General features: G+C 41.8%; 1 protein-coding gene across 2 annotated transcripts; it reads left to right on the top strand.

Moving 5' to 3' along the window:
* Positions 1-1702: 1702 nt before the first annotated feature.
* LOC139211778 (nardilysin-like) lies at positions 1703-22431 on the top strand. 2 transcript variants are annotated; one of them, XM_070842151.1, is made up of 32 exons: positions 1703-1724; positions 2367-2616; positions 3134-3356; positions 4028-4109; positions 4915-5068; positions 5675-5748; positions 5935-6030; positions 6225-6347; positions 8307-8364; positions 9100-9173; positions 9519-9588; positions 9865-9942; positions 11221-11341; positions 13076-13134; positions 13455-13509; positions 13613-13717; positions 14155-14278; positions 14576-14662; positions 16604-16723; positions 16849-16900; positions 17290-17440; positions 18498-18625; positions 18796-18958; positions 19151-19182; positions 19456-19594; positions 19699-19746; positions 19835-19887; positions 20294-20377; positions 20615-20705; positions 20983-21099; positions 21424-21513; positions 21601-22431. In XM_070842151.1, the coding sequence occupies exons 2-32, from the start codon at positions 2402-2404 to the stop codon at positions 21823-21825; spliced, it is 3291 nt and encodes a 1096-aa protein (XP_070698252.1). In that variant the 5' UTR covers positions 1703-1724; positions 2367-2401; the 3' UTR covers positions 21826-22431. The 2 variants fall into 2 exon arrangements, 1 of the variants encoding a protein (XP_070698252.1); XR_011585289.1 differs by lacking the exons at positions 1703-1724; positions 21424-21513; positions 21601-22431 and having other exon boundaries at positions 1969-2616; positions 20620-20705.
* Positions 22432-23883: the final 1452 nt, after the last annotated feature.

Below are 23883 nucleotides of genomic sequence, written 5' to 3'. Positions count from 1 at the left end.
AATGGCCTGTCCAATCGATCTCTAACACAGGCCTGCCATTTTGCCCTGAAAGTTTTCATGTGGCGGGGGCATGTAAAGGCGCTTTCACACAATCCTAATAGGCTGCTTATCCACACCATTACCACAGCCTGGCAGTTTCAGCGGAGCAATAGCTCTACTACAGTGAGCCTGGTGCATGAACTTTTCCCTGAAAACACCATTCATAGTGTTTTCACAAGGGCTTCATTAGTGATCAATAGATTATGTTTGTGGGAATGGCGCTAAGTACTTTCACTTTCTGTCTGACTGCTTCAGAGAAAGTCAGAGGAATCAATATGCTAACATTTCTACTAATTTGAATCAGACTGAGGAAATATTTATTCAGTGACTAATAGCTCTATTTTAAGAAATGTGGAGGTTTTGGTGTTTACACTGTTTCGTCTCACATGCTTGAGAGACCTACCACCGGTTTATCTTAAAAGAAGTGGATCAGACGGCTCAAACTGTAGTGGAACCACGCCGCCTCCTTCCGTCCCCAGTGTCTAAATATCAGCTCAGGTGAACGCTGGACTTGATGAATTAAAGCAGGAGAGGATGCCAAGTAAAGCCATTAGGATACAGGAACTCAGGCGTGTGTCTGGCTCGCCGGTTGTCATGGTTGCGGTGTTTATCACCTCTTTCTGCCGACAGAAGCCCAGGGGCAAATCAGATTGGCTTCAGACAGAGAGACAGAGAGAGGGAGATGGTAAGTGAGGGGGAGGACATATTGGCACAGCGGAGGGGTGAAATGCCAACACGCTGCAGAGGGGAGGCTGAGGAAGGGCATTGGACAAATGTCAATGTGGCTTATTCATGATAAGATTTTGTTTTAACCACTTGACTGAGATTTGAAGTTTGAGGTACTACTGCCTTTAGTGTATTTTACCAATGCCTTACTTCAAATATCTCTCTTTTATTAACTCACCTGAGGTTTATTCCCTTTTTGTTCTGCGTTTACACAATTTTGTCTTAATTTTCCATGGATGTCTCAGTGGAGCACTTCTAAATATGCAAAGAGCATTAACAAATTCACACATTTTTGAAATCCATTGAAATTCTATGAGAAAAACAGATTGGTGGCCCTTGAGTATGAGCCTGGGAAGCATCTAAATCTCAAACCATCCAACAAAATCAGGCGTTAAATTTGCCCAACATCCCTAGTGGCCTATGCCTGCCACCTAGCGGCCCCTAAACCAAACCAATCATCCCTGTCTGGAGCCTTGTACAGGTGCATTAAGATACGTGTGGGGGGTACAGTTCCATAAAGCACTGTGGCTTTCATGTGGATAGCTGACAAGACAATTCACATCCAGTTCAGTTATAGCCAACTGGTTGAGGAGACTGGGAAAAAAAACAAAAAACAAAATGGCCAATTATGACATTTACCGGCTCTGACAAGTGGTCGGTTGAACATCCTCAATCTAGCAGCCATAATCAGAAACAGATGTCTAGCAGCTGCTGGGTGCATCCAGGTGGCTACTTGTCGCTGCCGCTGTCCCGTCCCAGCAGACATCACGATGAAACCGCTTCTGACTGCACGGCGCACACGTGTTAGCGCGTTGGCCACGCCCTCTTTAACTCTACAGCCAATCAGAGGGGGGAATAATGGGACGCCGAATCTCCTCAGCGAATCAGAGCACTCCTTGTTGCGGATGACGCTCACATTCACATACGCGGAGGCCCTTGTGCTGACAGCAGGGAGGAAGGTATGGATACACTCTTGTTGCCGGCCTCTTGAACTACTTGTTAAAGTTTTGCTTTGCCGTGAAACCACTAACTGAACCCGCTTAAGCTCATTTTAAAGAACATGTGTATTATTTTGATGTGAAATTCCTCTCGTCGTAGCCTGTAGCACACATTTATGTTTATCCAGTAAATCAGGGATACTGCAATCTGCTTTAATTGTGCTTCTTGTGTGCGTGTGTGTTGCTGTGTTGGAGTCTTGCTGTGCAGATGAGAGGTCCAGCTTTTTGTCGGGGTGGTTTGGCCGGGTCGTGTTTTAGCTGACATGTAGCTGAATGGGGCGAAGCCACCAGACAGCCTGTGTGAATAGCTGTATTGTGGGCGCTGGCTGGTGTGTGTGTGTGTGTTTGTGTGAGTGTATGTGTTTGTGTGTGTGTGGCAGCTCAGGTTCAAACCTACAGGCCTCTTCCACTGTGACAGATCGGTTAATCTGTGCTGTTTTTGGTCCCATCGGTGTCTGAACTTTCATTTTTGCCGTACTCGTCTGTCAGTGAGGGTCTTCATCATAGCTGTGTTCAGGCTGACACGGTGTGTTGCCGTGCTGAGGAGTAAATTACCGCTGACAGCGAGCTGTCCTCTTGTTCATGGTCGCGCCTCGCTGTCAGCCCGCAGTGCCAAAGCCTCATCACCTCTGCCGAGGATGCCGCAGACAAACAAAATCAGAAACGCCCCAGCAGCGTCTGACTCCTCAGGCTCGGTCCAAGGAGGAGCCGCAGCGGAGGATGCAGACCCTGTGTCCCGGAAGGAGTGCCGGGCTGCGGGGGAAACAGGACGAGGAGGAGGAGAAGGAGGAGAGGAGGACAATGTTGGAGACAGCGAGATAACCAAGTCCCCCAGTGACCCCAAGCAGTACAGGTAAAATACACCTCAACTGCACAAGTTAGATCCACATTCAAGCTTTTCTCTCTCCTGACTGTTTGAATTATGCATTGCACCATAGCCATGTTGCATGATTTATCTCCCCTATTTTATACTTTGTCCCCAGTCATTGTTTTTTATTATGATTTTACGTGCACTTAATACATGTGAGGATACTATTTTCACATATTCATGAGCGTGAAAGAGAGAATGACCCAGATCCACTAACCCAGATCCAAAAATGATATCAAGCCTCTCTTCCAGCTGGATCAGTACAGTATTATTGTAGTTTGATGGGACGATTTCATGCTATAAGCACACACCAGTGCCTCAGGGCTCTGTGGGGCACGCACAGAGAAATTTGCTGTGAAAAAGCACCGAACAAGAAACTCTCAAAGGGTATGAGATGCAGTCTGTAAAGAGACATTTGATTTAACAGCCTGTTCAGAATAAGAATCAAAACAATGAAAGCTGTAAAACTGGAAACCCACTGTCTTTGCTGTTTCACCTTCAGGTACATCGTGCTGGACAACGGGCTGCGAGCTCTGCTCATCTCAGACTACAGTGGCCCAGCAGCGGCCGAAGACTCAGACTCGGACTCGGACGGAGAAGATGAAGGCGAGGAGGAAGAGGACGAAGATGAATCTGGAGATGAAACGGAGGAGGAGTCTGAGGAAGACGATGATGAAGATGATGACATGGAGGGGAAAAAGAAGAAAGGAAACGCAGAGAAACAGGTACAAATGGGAAGTTTTAATGCAGAGCTCCATTCATTTATCAGCAGATTAGACATGTTAAATGCACCGGAAGAGATAAACTGGAGATAAACTGGAAATCAGACATGCAGATATTATTTATGCAAAAGGCTTGTCAGCACAAACTGGAGACTATTCATAGTACTCTTAAATACACCTTTTAACTACGTCTGTACCTGAAGCATCCATGCATACAAGGCTTCTTGAAAAGAACAAAACAATGAATCCATTAGTCCATGTCTCAATACTGACTTACCTGCCCTTTCTGCAACCCTCAGCTCTGTTCCCAGTTGTTCCTACAGGAGATGTAAATTAAAAAAACAAAAAAAAACAGTCATGAATATATGCAGTCGTTTCATTTTTAAACAAGGTAAATAATTCTATAAAAAGGCTGGGCACTGTAATTCAGTTGGGAATGACTCAGAATAAACTAAAACGCTCCTGTTTGTTGTAAACAAGCAACATGCCACCAGGCTTTAGCTTGACTGGCAGTACTTGTTAGTAGGATCAGTTCATTGTGGGTTTTGGTCTTTAAATTGGATTTCTTGACAATAAGAAAAGTAGAGAATATCACCAGATTTATCCTTTAAAGCCCATTGCCAGGCTCAGAGATGACTTGATATCCTGTGTGTGTGTGTGTGTGTGTGTGTCAGTCAGCAGCAGCGCTGTGTGTTGGAGTGGGTAGCTTCAGCGACCCCGGCGACCTCCCCGGCCTTGCTCACTTTCTGGAACACAGTGAGTAATCAACCACAGAGGTTCGGGTCATATCTCTGAAAAAGGAAATTCTCATCTTTGCTTAGCCAAGGATTAATTCTCCCTGAGATACTCTTACTTGATCCTTCTCCACCACCTATCAAGTCAAGTCATGTCAATTTTAATTAAAGAGCCCAAAATCACAGTTCAAATATTTGCCTCGGAGTTTGTACTTGTTGGATTTGGAAAAGGAAAAACTGTATTTAATGGGTTCCAGAAGTGGGAATGAGTTGGGTTGAATTATTTAATGTACCCTCTTTTCCTTAACCTGTTTTGCCTACTTCTACTTCACTTAATAATTTCTGACATTTCCCAAAATACCCTCCACTAAACAATAGAACATGGTCAGGAACTTGTTGCGTTTAGGGTTTTTTTTCTGCTCCCAAAAAAACCCCAAGAGTTGCTATCTTTTCTTGAAATGCAACATATCTTCTGAATTGCATTCCGGTCTACTGATGCCGCTGTCAGTGGAGAAATTGTTATATCTGTCTCCATTGTTCCTTAATGGTCCGTTTGAGAAGAAAGCCTTGCTCATTCTTACAGACTGTCATCAAAACTGTCACCGTATGTTAACAGCAATATTTAGAGATATCTCTAAAGCTATATCTGGAAAAAATAAATCAAATTCTCCTGTGGCTCACAGGGAAATATAATGGCACGCTGCCTGTGTTTGGTCAGCTATCCACATTGATAAGAAAACCACAAATGCAAGGCACGTCACCAAGTGACTGTGGTGGATTTTTCTTCTCTTCTCTTTACTCCCTACTTTTTTTCCATTGTGTCTCAGTGGTTTTCATGGGCAGTGAGAAGTACCCCTCAGAAAATGGCTTTGATGCTTTCCTCAAGAAGCACGGTGGGAGCGACAACGCCTCCACAGACTGCGAGAGGACCATCTTCCAGTTTGACGTCCAGAGGAAAAGCTTCAAAGAGGCTCTTGACAGGTGAGGAAGGATCAGAGGTTTTTATGTTTTCGGAGCAGTCGCCCTTCAGAAGTGGATTTCTTGAGAATGATTGACCACCAGATGATTTTCTGATAAACACAAAACACAGGAATAAGAGAGAAAAAAACACCAAAGAAACACTTAAGACATGTGGAAACAGTTATTACGTACCAACAAGCAGATGATTGCTCATCTCTCATCCTGGTGTTGTTGTACATACAGAGAAAACACACCGTCCACACCTTTACTTTTCATAAAACCATCACTAAGCTGTGTGTAAAATCCTTCCTTAGTTCTTGGTAACCACTTGCTAGTTTCACACTAATGATAAATAATGTACTATTAAACTAAAAATGTCTTGGTTAGTAAAGACGCTAGTATCCCCCCCCCAGAATCTGAGGGGTCGCAGCCTGTGTTGTAACACAGATTCCTGATGTGTACTAACAGACCCAGACAAACATTACAGGCTCAATCAGCCGCCCGCCATTCTGCTGTCGTCTGTGGCGTATCAGTCTACATCTGATTGTCTCCGTCTGACCTGCGTCCTTTGTTTCTGGCTGGTGTGTGGCCCCTGATTAAAGCCCGTCTGTGCTGTCCCCATCTTAGGTGGGCTCAGTTCTTCATCTGCCCCCTGATGATCCGAGACGCCATCGATAGGGAGGTGGAGGCCGTTGACAGTGGTGAGTCTCTGTGCCTCTGCGCCTCAAATCCTCCAAGCTGAGTACTTAAATTTCAGCTCTTGCACTGGTGGTGAAATGTTTCATCAGCAACATTGCTTTTTCATGAGTTCACCTCATGCAGCTCTTTTGCACACGACTGATCACTGTCTTTCATTGTCATCTTGAATTCTTCTGTCGGTCTCTCAGAGTACCAGCTGGCAAAGCCATCAGACTCCCACAGGAAGGAGATGCTGTTTGGCAGTTTGGCCAAAGCTGGACACCCTATGGGCAAGTTCTGCTGGGGTGAGTTGGTAAACACAACCACTGGGACACATAATACACGCAGGGCCTCCTTGGGGTATGTTCAACAATAACAAACAGAAGCGCTGAGACGGATGACAAGTCTCCTGTCTTGCTGATATCCCTGCATTCGTAAACCATTTTCTACAATGTTTAATAGTTCGGCTGAATTGATTGCTCACTTGTGACAACACCAGGGAATGCCCAGACACTGAAGCAGGAGCCAAAGAAGAAGAAGATCAATGTCTATAAGCGACTGCGTGCCTTTTGGAAGAAACACTACTCTGCCCACTACATGACTCTGGCTGTGCAGTCAAAAGGTCAGGAAGATCTATTCCATTTCTAATACATCAACAACTAGTCTATTTATAGATTGGCAGAAATGTAATTGATTTCAATAAGTCCATACAACAGTTGAACTGATTAATTAAAAAAGCAATCTCTAGAATAATGGACAATTTAAACAATCATTAGTCGCAGCTCTAATAAGGATTTACTTCAGCCAACTGTGGTTAATCAGTCCCGCATCAACTCAAATTACAGTGTTTCTCAAAGCAAAGTCAGACAATATCCAACACATTTTTTTTTTCAGGGTTTCACAGAAAATATCACACAGCTAATGAACCACTGCGCACAAGAAGAATGATAACTAGTGTTGACATTTATGCTGAGAAAAATAGCATTATAAACCAACAGCTGAATTATTCGCCTTCTGTTTTTTCTTCTTCCTGTTCAAACATCCGGTACTATTTTAAAAACTGTCTTCACCTTAAAAGTGTAAAGCGCTGCAAAAGTGTCAATGAAAAGACTATGTGGGTATATATTAACCAGCATTTCACTTGGAAAATGATACAGCATTTAAATACTAAGGAAATATGTAGCCTGATAAAGTTGAAATTTGACCCTAAGCTCAGCCACCTTTCTTCTAATGAATGTAAGTTAAGCAATGTTCACTCCATTTCTAACTCTATTTTGGTCTCCACCAACTCCTGAGGCAAAATACTGCGTTCATCTGCTAGTTGCTGACTTTGTTTGTCTGCTGCTTGGTGCTGGTTAGATAGCGCACAGTGGCTTTATGGGAGCTTTTTTTACTGAGATAGCTAACAGCTGCATCTACATACAAAAGTGATGAGAGCAGCTAGAGTGAACTAAAAAAGTAAAGAGAGAGAAAACCAAAATAATGAGGTGAAAGATGCTAAAATACTCTGACTGGACTGAAGAGTTGGAGCATAATTCTCTGGGGATTTGCCACTATATGAGATAACTTTCACGTTACACACACACAGTAGTCATTTGATCCACTCCCGCTGGTGTAGAATTAGTGTTTATCTCAGCTATAAGTTGTTACTTTTAAGATTTCCATCCTGGTTGATTTTGTGACATCCGTGGTTGGGAGTAGTGAGTGTGAGTGCGGTTCAATAACACGTCCAAGAGGTCCATCCAAATGACACGAGCATCGATTTCTGCAGGCAGAAAAATTCGCCTTTGCAGCTCATATGTCAGAAATGCTGAATCAGAGTAACTTCTGTGGCCATTTTCAGCACACAGCCAAAGTAACTGAGCTGAAAAGATTAATTGTGTCACATTGTTTTATGAAAAAATAAAGTCAATATAAATGGCCGCCTTCCATCTGATCTGATCTCATGCTGTGCGCAGTGTCAAAAACATCATCTTACATGAGATGGAGTCTAACTTCATATTGATGCTATTAATACTGTAGATACCCCCTGCTGTAGTGGAGTGCTGAGAATACAAGGAGGCTTTTATCAATTAGATAAAATGATCAACAGCCCCATTGAAAAGCATCGTTACGGACTGTTATGTAATACATAGGAAGGTTATTGCTGAAAAAATGTCGACAAAAAATAGTTCACAAAAGTGTTGACCCAGTGCTGTTATGCACTCCACGCTTTACAACCACCAAATCACACTTGGTTTTTTTTTGTTTTTTTAATATGCTACTACGTTTGTCTTCAGTCGTGTGAAAACAACAGTAAAATATGTATATTATCAAGTATAATTTGGTTTGAAACAAGTGCTGGCTTGTTATCTATATGTTAACCTTCATTATACATGTGAATATAATTGTAATCCATCATAAAATAAGAAATGAATCCGCTTCAGTTGTAATCACTATTACAGTTGCTCTGACCTGAATGTTCTGCATTGCGCTGAATACTCCCCCACTCCCCCAAACCCAGTATTATGAGTTTTCAGCCAGAAATATTGAGACACACTCAAAGTCTAATTTATCCTCCTTCACTCGGCCTGTCCTTTAGAGAGGCTGGACACTCTGGAGGAGTGGGTGAGAGAGATCTTCAGCAAGGTGCCTAACAAGTGAGTATTGGAGAAGAGTCTCTCAGTCACAGCGATGAGGTGCTGGTGTGATATAGATTGAGTGCAAATATCCTTTGAGACTTAGCTCAAATGTAAATGTCAAGCCTTCCCCTCCATCTCTCTCCGCTCTTTTTACCTCTCTTCATCTCAGACGTTTTTTTTTTTTCAACATCATACACCTGAAAGGGATAATTTCACCCTGGTCGAGCTAAATTAGTATTTTCTTACAGAGCTCCACTTCGGTCTGCTTTATGAGTCACTGCGGCACTTTTTTTTTTTTTTTAGAGACTCAACATGCATATCACTGAGGTGTAAAAAGCACACAACCTCCAGTTTTTAATGCTTTCATATCAATTAAACGATTACATGCTCCTGTACGTGTTGATGGAATTTCTTTCATCCGTGAGCACATAAAATATTCTCTTAGATTCTTTAGATGAACAAAATAAGTTTTGATCAAGCATGTGAAAAGTTAACATTTTGGCGTTACATGTGGCAGAAACATGGTGCTATTTTTGTGAAATATAAACAATAATTGGAGAGACAGTCATCTCAATTATCTCTTGTCAGAAATATTCAGTGCAGTTACACTCGAACAAATGTTTTCTCTCTTTTCTTAAAAAAAAAAATGTCACTAAGACATGTTAGGTGACATATTGGGAGTCTTTAATTGTGTATATATATATATATAGCAGCGCACTCTTGCCTCCCATAATTCTGTGTCTATTTCTACAGTGATCTGCCCAAGCCCGAATTCTCTGATATGCTGGATCCCTTTGAGACATCAGCCTTTAACAAGCTCTACAGAGGTACTGATCAATCTTACTGCACATCTCTGAATGCCGAACACATCTGCTGTTGGTTGGCTCCCAACCTCTAAATAAATCTGAGCGATCAGGAGATGGTTTAAAGGATAGTGAAACAGAAAAAATATCTCTGCAATGCAAAGTTAGCTTTATTTTTCTCTGACTTTCTTCCAATCTTTGTTTTTTTCTGATGTTCTTCAAGCCTCTAAAAAGTGTCAAATAGAGCAATCTAAGAGGGAAAACATATTTTTTGTGTGAACATACGTACTAATGAGGTGAGGTGGAAGAAATACAAGATGAAAAGAAGTTGAGTTGTCTTTTTATCATGGTGTGTCTATGTGTTTGCAGTCGTCCCAGTTAGGAAAGTTCATGCTTTGAATATCACCTGGGCCCTCCCCCCTCAGGAGATGCACTACAGGTGAGCTATATACAGTAGATATGCTACATGGGCACATAAATGGTGAATCAGACGACCTATAACAGACTGTGCTTTCCCCAAAAAATTGCATCAAATTTGTTTGTTTCTCTCTTTTCTTTTTTTTTTTCATGTCCCTGTCTCCTTTTTCCAGTGGTGCCTCTTCATGTAAACATAGAATTAGACCAGCCAAAAGATACCATGCTTTGCGCTGATTGTAGAGGGATTGCATCAATGTTTTTTGTTTCTCCTTTTCATGTTCTTCCCTCCTCTTTTCAGAGTGAAGCCTCTTCACTACATCTCTTGGCTGATTGGCCATGAAGGCACAGGAAGCATCCTCTCAGTGCTCAGGAAGAAGTGAGTGTTATTGCCTCTGTCTGTTTGTTTTTCTGATTTGAGGGCACTCCAAAACCCAATTAAAAGGTCTTCAATTTGCTTGGTATACATGAGCTTTTCCGAGCTCAGAGCCAGCCCTGAGTGCTGGAGCCCAATCTTAGAACCTCACACTTTGTCAGCCTACTTGATGATGTGATTCATACATTCTCATCCCTGGATGTGGTTGTACAAGAGCATTTCAGCCTCTTGTTGCTAAGTGGCAAAGTGATTCGCCAAACCCTCTGTAGTCCCACAGTAGCAAGAGCTCATCCAATAGTCCCTTTACCATCAGCACCTCTTGGAGCATTTGATATAATATTCGTATTTACTGTGTGTGCTGTTTTCAATTGTTGATAAATGGCAACAGTGAAATTTGAGTGTACTCATTCTCGATTCCCAGTTGAAACAAACTGAGGCAGTAGAGTGGTTGTTTTTATTGAGTTCAGTCAATCACAACGGCAAGGGGCTGGTATTAAATTGGGCCATTGCTGTCCTCCTCAGTAAAACTGGGGAATGGCCGGCACATCTGAATGCCCGTCACACACACTGTTCAGAAGTTTAAAGGACCATATCAGCATGTCTGTAGGTTTTAGCGCATTCACTATACAGCTTGGTGAAGATGTGTACTCTACATCAGTGCACGCCATGTTTAAAAAGTACACCGTACTTTTAATCATGTATTTTTGCCCACCACTGGCTTCGGTTAAATTCAGCGCAGTGTGAAAACTCCCAGAGATTTAAAGCTCATTCGGTGTGATCCATCACAGTCAACATCATTTTTACTTGTTTGGTATCGCAGCGCAGACTTTCCAAGCCAACTTCGACTCAAAGTGCATCATCGTACCGCCAGAGCCCCATGCAGATAAAAGCAGGCACGATGTTCAATGTGACAGATTGCTCAGCTCAAGAAAGTTTCAAATCTCTTCAAGTTGTTTTTCATTTTTAAATGAATGAAAAAGCTGGCCGCAAGCAAGGACAAACGCGCAACAGACTGATGCGTGTTATTTCTTCATTTTGGAATTTTTAAAGCTGTGCTGTCTGCCTCAAAGGGACCACAAAAGTGATGTCTGCAATCAAGAAGCACAAAGTGACATATTTTCTACTTATTGCCCTGCACATATTTCAACACTTAATGTGCATTCTCTTTCCAGTTTATGGTAGGGAGTAAATCTTTAGCAGCGTTTTAAAAAGTCAGTGTTAATTAACTGATGTGTGCGTGTGTGTGTGTGTGTGTTCATGTCTGTGTGTGTATGTCTGTAGGTGCTGGGCCCTGGCTTTGTTTGGAGGAAACAGTGAAACTGGCTTTGACCAAAACACCACCTACTCTATCTTCTCCATCTCCATCACCCTCACCGATGAAGGTTTCCAAAACTTCTATGAGGTGAGCAAAGTCTTCCCCTTTTTACTCTTCTTCTCCATCATTATTTTGTCTGCTGGGTGCATGGAAACACTGCAACACTGGCCTGAGCAGAGGAAATCTGGGGAAATCTTCTTAGCGTATCATCCACATCATTTGTCATTACATCTTAGAGAATTACTGTTTTTCTTCTATGTCTAGTCTAGTCTAGTCTGTTCAGTGATGAAAGTGTGTACGTTAGATGCACCCTGTATGGACCCAGCTGGCCTATTTGCCTCATTTCCCTCGACACAACAGGTAATTTAAAGGAAGCAATCAGTATTATCAGTTGCCATGACAATGCTTGTGTTAAACAGGGAGGCAGTTTGCGATAATTGAACAGGAGGACTGTTGTCTAATCTGAAGTACTTAATGGAAAAAAAATTTCAGTCAACAGACTTGCATTGATAGCTGCTGTATAAATGCACGGAGAGCCTTGAGGATGTTGTTTACTGTGATCAAGAGCACTCCATCACCCACTCTTTTCCTCAAAGAGGTTGAACCTGGAGTTGTTTGGATCACAGGGTGCTAGTTTTCTGAATTATAGTGCAAAGGGGCAAAACACAGTAGGGTGTAGCTCGCACAGTTTACCAAACTATTGCCGTGCTTTTGATGTTCTGTTTGCTTGAGGTGTGCGGCACACGCGAGGTTCACTTGGTAACAAGGTGGCAGCTTTTTGAATGGGCTCTTTAAATCAATTCACTTCACTTGACTGGAGTAGAGGGTCAGCGCTCATCAGCCTCGACATCAAAATTACAGCGTGTCGGCAGATTATCGGTGACATGATTTTTACTGTGCCTCTTATTTCACCTGACACATAGCAAGTCTCCGAAATATGGAACAGGTGCAAGCAATGAAAGAAAACGTGCGTTTTCCTCAGGAAAATGCTATAACGCCACTTCAGTGCTGCATTTGTACAAGCTGTTGTTGATGAGTTGGGTTAACATTGTGAGAAACAACATGTAACACATGATACAAATAAATCCATCATATATTTGATATTAAAGTGCACAAAATACACAATATAATAATTCTAAAAGGTTAGCTAAAGACGGCAGTTCTGTTTATTGTTTAAAAACTATGGTTTTCTTTGCAATAATTTGCATATCTTGATATGTTTTTAATAGATTATTTGACGGTTGAGTTGTAAACCTTTTTAAAGGAATAATTGAATGCTCATTCCCTTTCTTGCCAAGAGTTAGATGCGAAGAGTGATACCACTCACTAGTACATGTCTGTACAACAATGTCTCCACTCTGTGACATGTACCCATTGCATCCATAGCAATTAAGTTGTCATACTTCTTTTCATGTTCTCCTCTGACAAACAGACTGGTCAGAACACCCTGCTGCTGCTCACAGTTAATAATTATTACTCTTCATTCTCAAAGGTGGAGGTGACATTGTCATCTATGTGTTTGAGGAGGGCGAATAAAGAAACGCATTACTGTCTGTTTAATATTTCAATAAATGCACCTTTTTCAAGTGATTGTCGTAGCTTTTTGTAATGACTGTAATCAAATAACCACAGCCAACAAGATTGGCAGCCTCTGCCTTGGATCAGTGTAATTGTTATGGTCAATACAATTTAACAGTACATTTCACTTAACCTCCATCATTAATGCCAGGAAAGAGGAATTTTAGAGACATTTTGCCAACAAAAAACTTATCAGTGATTCATTAAAACATCTGCTTTCTGTGTGTCTGTGGTCTGTCACAGGTGACTCACCTGGTGTTCCAGTACCTGAAGATGCTCCAGACACTGGGACCACAGCAAAGGCACTGTCACTTCCTCACACAGTCTCACAAAACAACACAACAGAGCTGCACTTGTGCAAAAACTGCCTCAAACAGAACCTCTATATTCTGTCTGTTTGGCTTTTTGCTCAATTGTTGGGTTGGCGCTAGTTAATCCCACATTATACCGGATAATGACTAATGTTCTGGGTGTATTTGGTTGTTTGTTCATTTATTCATTTACAGCTTTATTATTTTTGTTTCCGTTATGGTCCTTAATCTGCTTTAAGGCATGCTGATGTTCTGGCATCTGCCTGCGATGAATAAAGGTAATATTTCAGTCTGTTTGTTTCTGCATTCAGAATATATGAAGAGATTCAGAAGATCGAAGCGAACGAGTTTCACTATCAGGAGCAAGTAAGCACCCAAATATTCATGTGCTGGTGTATTTTTGAACTTTTTGGACAAGAACAATTCAGTGTTGCGTTTTTACAACCGAGAATGATTTTTTCTTTGTCAGATTGACCCTATCGAGTACGTCGAGGACATTTGTGAGAACATGCAGCTGTTCCCTAAAGAGGACTTCTTGACAGGAGATCAGCTGATGTTTGAGTTCAGCCCAGAAGTAAGTAGTTCAGTTGTGCGGGGAGTGAACCAAGTCAGGCTTTTATTCTAAAGTCCTATATTTCCTTTTTTTAGATAAAGATGTTAATGAAACGGGTCGCTCAAAAGTGGGAAAATATAGACATTGTATCTGTCTCATGTGAATGATAACACTGTTTGTATGTGGGGAAATATATTTGCGAGAGTTGTTGGTGCTGTCTTTGATTGGTGGATATTATTTTGCATCAAAAGCTACGGTCTAATTGTGGTTTTGCATATTTCCTGTGATGGCAGCAACTTCTCTTTAGTTTTGCTGCTTTTTATTGTGATTGACAGCTAAAATTGTTCTCACATAAACAAGTAATTTAGAAACAAAGAAAAAAAACAACTCTCCTTTCCCTGCTGAGAAGTTGAGTTTATTTTTTGTGTGTGTGTGTGTGTGTGTGTGTGTGTGTGTAGGTGATCAGTGCAGCTTTGTGCCTCCTCACCCCTGAGAAAGCCAACCTGATGCTGTTGTCACCAGAACACGAGGGCCAGTGTCCCCTCAGGGAGAAGTGGTTTGGCACACAGTACAGTGTTGAGGGTGTGTTTCTGTGTGTGTGTGTGTATTTGTGTACTCTGTGTAACCGCTCCTTCCAATGTGCAATGTAGACATTTGGTGAATACATTGTCTTTTTCCCCCTGTGTGTTGATAGTCAGCCAGCCACTAGTAGAAATAGCAGAATTTTCTAGATGGTGAACAATAGTATTGGAGCAGCATTTAATAAATTCTAAACTAATCAGTTTTTGTTGGAATAAAGCCTTTAGGTTTCTAAATTCAAAACATGAGACTTTAAATATTTCTTGCTTGCGTGCTAATGCGTATTTTACCTTCACACAGACATCCAGCAGGAGTGGATGCAGCGGTGGACGGGAGATCTGGAGCTGAACAGTGACCTCCACCTTCCTGCTGAAAACAAGTTCATCGGTGGGTAAATGAACTTCTCTGAGCAACGTGGGCAAAAAAAGTGGGTTGTTTTAGTCCAAAACTGCTGCAAGTATCTAAAAAGTGTCCAATTAGATGACAGTGAGCAAGATTTGGTCCAGCAGTTTGTACTTTTGCTCTCCATTAATCAGTCCAGCAAAAACAGTAATCGGATATATTGACCAAACCTTGAAGGAGCAGTGCATTTTGGTCAATGTACTCAGTCATCTATAACACTCCCTTGTTAGTCAGTCTAACAGACGTGTTATAACTCAAGCTCAGTCTGATTAACTCGATAGTTAAGGCCCCCTATCCCTTTTATTCAGATGGGGTTTATTTCTCTAATAGAGGAGGACTGATTTCAATATTATATGTGCTGGTCCATGGTTTTAATACTGTCGAGAACGAATATACCTGTTATTTATCTTCACCCCCCACCCCAGTAATAATTACAGCCCCAATTACCTACTGCTGTTCTGTGAACTCGATGGTCCCTCTGTGATTTAACTTTAGTCCAGAGAAACACTTTTCATTTTAGGAGTTTTGCTCCTGCTGAGTTCCTTTGGCTCAGTGCATAGTTTGATAACCAAGGATTTTGCTAACCTGCCAGATCACTCCTTAACATGCTGGTCTACTTGTGCAATGCTGAACTAATTCTATGTGTAGTGAGCTACATTACATAAATATTTAACACTAAGGTAGATTTCACTGCCTAACCACCATTCAGAAAGACATTTAGTGCTTAATTCATTTATACTAATTGAATTACAGCTACGTGATAACCGGTAAATGATACTAATATTAGTACTGCGCTCATTCAGCACTGCACTTCTATAACAGTAAAATTGTCTGTCTGACTCGGGGTGGAAAAAAATCAGTGCAACAGCGCAGGGGACGTTGTCTTTTTCTATCCACACATTCTTCTTTCTTGCCAAGACTCTGCATTTACATCACCCACAATGCAACTTGACCAACAACAGTTTCGTCAGACATTTTGGTGCCTTATACCAGTAAATTAATGTCGCCTCGGGCTGCTAGCTTCAAGCTGAGATAAGAGGTGGGCTATAGAGTCACTTTTTGACTGCACAACTCCAGATTATTTTCATTCTCAAACTTTTAGTCCTCAGCCCCAACCGACACCGACTCATGTGACATGACTTGAAACAATTATAACAGATATTAGCACTACCCAACACCTTGAAACAGTCTTTTGATATGTAAATCAGTGCACTCCCCCTTTAGAAATAATAGTCCGCCCACTGGTGATGAAGATGGCACAGTTTTCTCAGAGCATAGAACCAGCTCCTGTAATGTGCTAGTGGCTATAAGGAGTGGCATTCAGCACTCATTATTATATTTATCCAGTCTGAATGGGGCTTTTGACACCACTTCATGCAATTTTATTCAAATTGTGATTTGGGCATATTTTTGTATCACTCTTATTCACCTGATTGATTTGCCATACCAAAAGATTTTAATTTCCAAAAGCCTTCACCATCTATCTGAATAACACAAAACATGTCACACAAGTGGGGCAGCACAGTGGTGCAGTGAACCTTGAACCTTTCGCGACCCTGAAGGATAAGCGGTATTGTATTGACCATGGATGGATGAAAGTCCAGTTATCTTTGCATTGATTGGGCTAATTTGACCAATTCTGACCAAACTTTAAAGGCTGTTACATTTTGGCATTGTACCCCGTTTATTAATTTTGGAAGGCCACAGCATCGCTTTGCCAATTCTGAAGAAAGCGTGTAGAGATGATGCATCTTCACTTATTGGCCCAAGGGTTACTGAATCATTTATTGGAGGGCGGCATCTTTTACAGTTTTGACAACTAGCAGCGTGTTTATCCCAAACTGGAATTTCTGAATCTCACACATAATTTATGAGGTTGTGCCGAGTGGAATTATGATGTTTTATTGTTTATGTGCATTTGTTCAGCCACTGACTTCACCCTGAAGCCCTCTGACTGCCCAGACACTGAGTTCCCTGTCCGGATAGCCGAAAGCGACAGGGGCTGCCTGTGGTACAAGAAGGACAACAAATTCAAAATCCCTAAAGGTGAAATGTGTGTGTGTGTGTGTGCCTGTACCTGGTGCATCATTTAGCATGCACGATGTTCCACAAAGAGTTTACACATCATTAGGATGGTGTTGACACTCACTTTGTCCTTTTTCTTGCTGCAGCCTACATCAGATTCCACATAATCTCTCCTGTAATCCAGCAGTCTGCTAAGAAGTGAGTTCAGGCTCAAATATGACCTTGTGAAAACAGTGTTTGTTTTATGCCATAACACTTATTAATATCGCTTTCTTTATATGCTCTTCCTCCGTCTCATTTTATTGGTTCTCTCTCTCCCCTCTCGTACAATTCCATCCCCTCATCCTTTTTATTGCTTCAATCCTCCTTTTTACTTCCTTCTTACCTTCTGTCCTTCCTTACTTCCGTTTCCTCTCTTACCTTGTTTTTATCCTCCCCCTGCATCCCTACTCCTCACTCTTGCTCTTATTTATTGCCTTCTCTATCTCTATCTTTTTTTTTTACCATCTCCATGTCTCTGTCTCCTTTCTACTCGCCTCCTTCTCCAACTTTCTCCCCATCTTTTCCTTTTCTTCCCTCCCCTCCAGTGTGGTCTTGTTTGACCTGCTGGTCAACATCCTAGGCCACAACCTTGCAGAGCCGGCCTATGAGGCTGAAGTGGCCCAGCTGGAGTACAAGCTGGTGGCCGGTGAACATGGCCTGGTCATCAAGGTTAAAGGATTTAACCACAAACTGCCTGTGAGTGGGTATAACTGGACAAACTGGGCACACAAACGGATATACTGCAGATACGATTACATGCATAAAACCACACACTGATTAATAAACAGTCTGTCTGGCAATATATGTTGCATTATGCAATAAATACATTAATTCACTTCACTTACTCATAACCCATAAAGTATAGACCTTTATTACTTACATCAAGACTACATAACTTACTCTAGATAGCTAAAAATAACCATTTTCTAATAGAGCATGTGGTATGTAACATGTCTATCAATGGTGATAAATCATTAATTAAAGCTTTTAAAGATCATAATAGACAGAAACCATTATAATTTTCCCTTAATAAGGAACATTCAGTACATTCAGTACATTCAGACAGTACGTTCTGGGTAGGGGATATTACACCATATACCATCTGGTATTTGTCACAGCTGGCAACCAAGTAAATGGTTTTATTATTGTCTTTACAGTGCTCAATAAAACATTAAAGTTGTGGTTTGACATTTTGGGAAATGTGCTTATTCACTTAGTTGGATGAGAATATTTATACCACTCTGTCTGTCTGTTAAGTATGTTGCTATAGCTCGCAGATAGTTAGCTTAGCTTAGCATTAAGACTGGAAACAGGGGACACGGCTAGCGTGGCTCTGTCCAGTGGAAACAAAAACTACTCACTAGCACCTCTAAAGGCCACTGATTATGCGTGAACATGTATCTTGTTTGTTTAATCTGTAAACTAAGCCCACCAGCTGCTGGTTGTAGCTTCGTATTTATCATGAATACAGTATCAATATTCTCATGTCTCAAGTCCTGGCAGGAAAGCCAGTATAGTTCTCAAAATGTCAAACTATTCCTTCATGAAAAGATTCATATACAGCTCCTCGTGCTACTTCCAATCAGTGTAAAAATTGCGCAGCTAGAAGGATTTAATGCCATGTATCTCAGTCTCATATTTATTCCAGACACGCACACACCCAGATGTGTTTACATTGTTCTCATTTGCGATAATGATGGTGGTTCTTCGTCATGCCTGTTCTGTCCGTCTTCCTCTCCGTACCCGTCTTTAGCTGCTGTTCCACCTGATCATTGACCACCTGGCTGATTTCTCTGTCTGCCCTGACGTCTTCAGCATGTTCGCAGAGCAGCTGAAGAAAACCTACTTCAACATCCTCATTAAACCTGAGAAACTCGGCAAGTGAGTTGTTTACCTGCTGTCTTTTTCCTCTGACATTTCCATCTCACCATCTGACTCATCTCCAGGTCTATGATGCCTTCTAGTGGTGAAATACGTGACAGACCTGGATGGGGGAAAAAAAAAAAACCTTCTCTTTTCCCCCTCTATCTCACTCCTCTCCCATTTACCAGGGACGTGCGCTTGCTGATCCTGGAGCACTCTCGCTGGTCCATGGTGGAGAAGTATCAGGCTCTGACGGCCAGCCTGACCAGCGATGAGCTGATGGAGTTCAGCAGAGACCTCAGGGCTGAGCTGTACGCTGAGGGACTGGTGCAGGGCAACTTCAGCAGCGCTGTGAGTGGAGGGCAGGAAATACACAGACAAGCAGATGAACAATAAACATAGATGATTAGCTAATGAATCGGTTAATGTTCATGTTAGCACTTCATCAGTTGATTCTTAGTCTACTTGACATTGCTCTGATGTTTTGTTGATTTGGTCTGCTCTCTACCTGTTCATTATCCTTTTATTGTATTTTCTCCACAGGAGTCGAAGCAGTTCCTGCAGTATGTCACAGAGTAAGTCACACTGAATGCACTCCTAATGAGAACACCAATACTATGCAATCAAATGGATTTGTTTGCCACCATACACAGTAATTTGCATTAGCGTCAGTTGTTCAGTCTGATTCCTCTCTCCTGACCCCCTTATATTTCCTCATTTCAACCTTTCTTCCTCCTTTCTTTCTTCCTCTCCTCTTCACCTCCTTGTCTATTTTCTGCACTCTCACCTTTCCGTCATCCACTCCGCTCTGTCCTCAATTTTATTATTTTTTTTTTGTCCTCCTGCAGCAAGTTGCAGTTCTCCAAGCTGCCAGCAGAGGTGCCGGTGATGTTCAGAGTGGTGGAGCTTCCTCTGAAGCACCACATCTGTAAGGTCAAATCTCTCAGCAAGGGAGACGCCAACTCTGAGGTCACCGTTTACTACCAGGTACGACCACATCCGCAGTACATCAGATCTTTCATATCTCTGACTCAAATATGTTCCTATATAGCATCATTTCACTCCTTTCTTTCTCTTTTCCTTTTGTCTAGTCTGGTCCCAAAGCCTTGAGGGAGCACACACTGATGGAACTGTTGGTGGTCAGTGCTGAAGAATTGCATTTGCTTTTCTTTTCTCCCATCATTCTGTCATTCCTTCATGCTTGACTGCATTGTTGGTGTCTTTCAGATGCACATGGAGGAACCCTGCTTTGACTTCCTCCGGACCAAAGAGACTCTGGGGTGAGTGTGGATGTGTTTTAGTAACACTTTTGTTTTTTAAAAAGAAATGTATGTGATTATTGTGTATTATTGTTATTCATTATATTAGATTATATATATTATTATTAGTAGTATTAGTATTTTTATTATGTTTTCCAGAAGAACAAGCATATGCTGTACTGCTCCAGTACTTTTCATGTACATGCACAGTTCAAATTGTCATCTCTGTGAGCTACTATGTGATCAAAATTTAAATTCTCTGCTCTCCAAACTGGTTTTGTTGTACAGTACAAAGTAGAGAAAATCAGGAGTGGTGGGACTTTAGTCAAATTCAGTGCACTTTGTAGTTATTTTGATCCGTCTCTGTTTTATCTGCTTCTCTTCATCTCTCATTCTAGCTGTCTTTTTTTCATGTCCCCCTCTGCAGGTATCATGTCTACCCCACCTGCAGAAACACCTCAGGCGTTCTGGGTTTCTCTGTCACCGTGGAAACACAGGCCACGAAGTTCAAGTGAGTCTGCAACACAATCGTAACCTTTCATTTGCCCAAAAGCAAGATACGATTTATCTTTAACGTTTTCCCAAAACCAAAGTATAATTTATCTTACTGTTCACGCAAGCCCAAGCTACAATTTATCTATCTGGCCCTGGAAAGAGAAGCGAGAAGAGCTGATAAATGACTACGGAATCAAATACACCCTATAGCCTATAATATATCTCTTACCTCTCATGAACTTTTCTCTCTCAGCACAGAGCTGGTGGAGTTAAAGATTGAAGAGTTCTTGGCTTCATTTGGGGAGATGCTCAATTCGCTGACTGAGGAAGCCTTTAATACTCAGGTCTGTGTCTGTGTGTGTCTTATTTTGTGTATTTGTGAGTTTCCCATTTTTATGGGGGGAAAAAAAGGAAAGTTACAGCAAATTGTACATAACCAAAAAGTTTTAGAAAAGTCAAAAGTTGCTCTTCAAGTTACTCTCATAGATTAATAACTCATTGCCTAACCATGTAAGACCCAGCTGCACAGTCAGACCCCGCTGCTGCACTTTTTCAAACACTCGTAGAAGTCAAAGCAGTGTGCAGAAACCTCTGTGTGCTGCTCGTGTGTGTTTTGTACAGGTGACTGCTTTAGTGAAACTGAAGGAGTGTGAGGACACACATCTCGGGGAGGAGGTGGATAGGAACTGGGCCGAGGTGGTTACACAGCAATATGTGTTTGACAGACTCAACAGAGAGGTGAGGAAACGCACACACACACACAAAATGAATGCATACACTTTTAGGCTTTTTAAGTATGTTCACATACACAACATAGGCGTATTGTGTTTTTAACATGTACTGACAACTTGGTAGCAAATAACGGTGAATTTATGCACATACAGCAGACACAAAGCAACATTGCCATCCAACCTTATGATTACAAGTTCAATATTTACTCCCCTCTTAGCTTTGGTGTCATCTCCACCAACCTCTGAGGGAAATATTTAGCTATAATGTTTAGCTGCTAGGTGCTCGACTTTCTCCATAAGATAAAAGTGAAGCACCTGTCTGTGTGTTTAGATCGAGGCTCTGAAGCAAATGACCAGGACTGAGCTGGTGTCCTGGTTCAAAGAACATCAAGGACAGAACAGCCGCAAACTCAGCGTGCATGTAAGCATCGCTTCAATATATGTGTGTGTATGTGTGTTACTTTTTTTGGTGCAGGTAACACACTAAATGTATCCCTGTCTCCCAAAGGTGGTGGGATTTGGTGCAGAAGAGAACGATGAGGAGGGTGGTGGTAAAAAGCAAGAAGGGGGAGAGGGCAAAGCGGAGGATTTAAGTGGCTCTACCTACGGCGAGGTGTCTAAGCTCACCTTCCTTCCTGCCTCTGCCAAGATGGCAGGCGCCGTTGCCATCATGGACATTCCTGCTTTCACTGAAGACCTGCCGCTCTTCCCCTACCACAAGATACTTGAATAAACTCGCATGCAGACTGTGAGACAGACAGCTGGTTGTGCCTTGCCTGACTGAGCCACGTTGAGGGACTCGGCCTCATTAGAAATGCAGGCACTTGATATGTGGAGGAGAAGGAAGGTTGAAACGGCTTCGGCTCCTCTCTGGACCTCGATCATGTCTCCAGGGCCCAGCTCTAGAGATTTTACCCAGACTGTGTGCATAGGCAAAAAGCCTGGACGTGATGATAGAGTTTCCTTTTAGCTAACTAATAATCTATTCTACTTTCTCACACTCAATTATTTTATATCCTCAGACACTGGGGGTGTGGTAGCAGTTTATCTATTTCTCCATCCAACACTGACTGAAAATCTTTGAATCAAATTCTCATTTATTTGATACTCTGAGCGCTGCTGCTGTTACAACTCAGAATCCCTGTCTTTTCCACTGTTTATATTGGAATCCAGATTGAGTTTAATGCCATTTTAAAAAGCAAATCAAGTGTGAAACCTGCAGAATTGTTGAGCCCTTTGTTGAGTGATTGTGTGCTGGATTTCAAGCTCTGCTGTGCACTACTCATCATGCATGCCATGGTACAACACTGTGCAAACAAATAAATCAATGAGTGACGAGTGAATGAATCAATGTACTTAATACAGAAAACCGGTTTGAATCTGTAGTCGTCTTCACGGTTAAAGCACCCTCAAAACTATTGAATTGTTAAGATTGAAATTCAGTTTGTTTAGATTTCTTTTGGCATATTTTATCAACCAGCTCATACTTAAGCTGAAACACTATTTTGACAATTTGTACGTTTTTCTTTTCTGTAAATGCTCAAATGACAAACCTGCAGTCTTACAATGCATATCACCTGAGACGACACAAACACCACAGACAGCCGAGTACTGCTAGAGGAAACTGTCTGACAAACCGCAAGGTCAGAAGGGTTTACATGCCGGTGACTCAGAATGCCATCAGCGCTTTAACTTATACGGGTTTAATTTCTGCGTAAATTGTACATTACTCACAGACTCTGTACCTTCTTCTCCCTGAGGAAAAGGTTGTTGCAGGTGATATTGTGTTCGGCTTCTGGCTGGTGACACTTTATACTGTTGAATGTAATTAAAAATCTAATCCGGAGCCCAGCACAGCAGAGCGTGTTAACAGAACTGACTAATATACCCACAGGGAAGCCTCGTACTGCAGCGAAGGCTTCACCTCCCGTAGCCTCACGTATAATGATATCTGCTACTTGTACGATTGGCAGCAAACCTGCACGTGTTCGTTAAACATCTCATTCCGAAACTTAGAGAATTTATCTTCTGCTATAATGACCTACTCTTCTGGTTTCAGGCTTTCTACAAGATTTGAATACCTGGCTGCAGGGATTTGCTCACATTCAGCGACACGAGCATCAGTGAGGTACAACACTGGTGTTTGGCAATTGATGGGGTTGAGATCGGTGTCCATTCTGTCACTTTGTGCACGGAGGGATTGTCACGCTACATTAGGAAAGAAAGAGCCTTGCCATGAAGCTTGAAGCAACAGCAGCAATAGTATTTCACTAAAACCTGCAATAATACATTTTTAGCCACTTCTGGACAGTGAAAACAAACCGTGAACTTCTGACATTGAGTATCTCACCTTTTTAACTTGATTTAATGAATTTGTTAACAACCAGTTCACACATCCAGAGGACCGTGAGTAACATTAACATTCCTCTGTTTTAGCTCCATTCTGGCTGACCGCTAATAAACGCTGAACTAGCTAGTCGAAAATATGAAAATAGTCTATTGGAAATTAAGGGCCTAACCTAAAACAGCCCTCAAAACCAAAGCATACGGTTAGGGGGTGTCCACATACTTTTGGCCACATAGTGTCATTGTATTGTATTGTATGTTGTTCAGATTTTTTTGTTGTTTAAGAGGAAAGTTATAGTAAAATTCGGACATGCTCAAATTTCAGATTTCAGTGCTTCACGGTGTCAAACTTAGGAATAATGTTGGCTAAAGATCACATATGAATGCAGTTCTTTTGCAGAGAGGTGTGTGGTGCAGAGGTATACTGTAGGGGAGTAGTAGTAGT

Source organism: Pempheris klunzingeri, chromosome 13, assembly GCF_042242105.1.
Source record: "Pempheris klunzingeri isolate RE-2024b chromosome 13, fPemKlu1.hap1, whole genome shotgun sequence".
NCBI classification, from domain to species: Eukaryota; Metazoa; Chordata; class Actinopteri; order Acropomatiformes; family Pempheridae; genus Pempheris; species Pempheris klunzingeri.
This window is presented reverse-complemented; position numbering and strand designations above follow the sequence as displayed.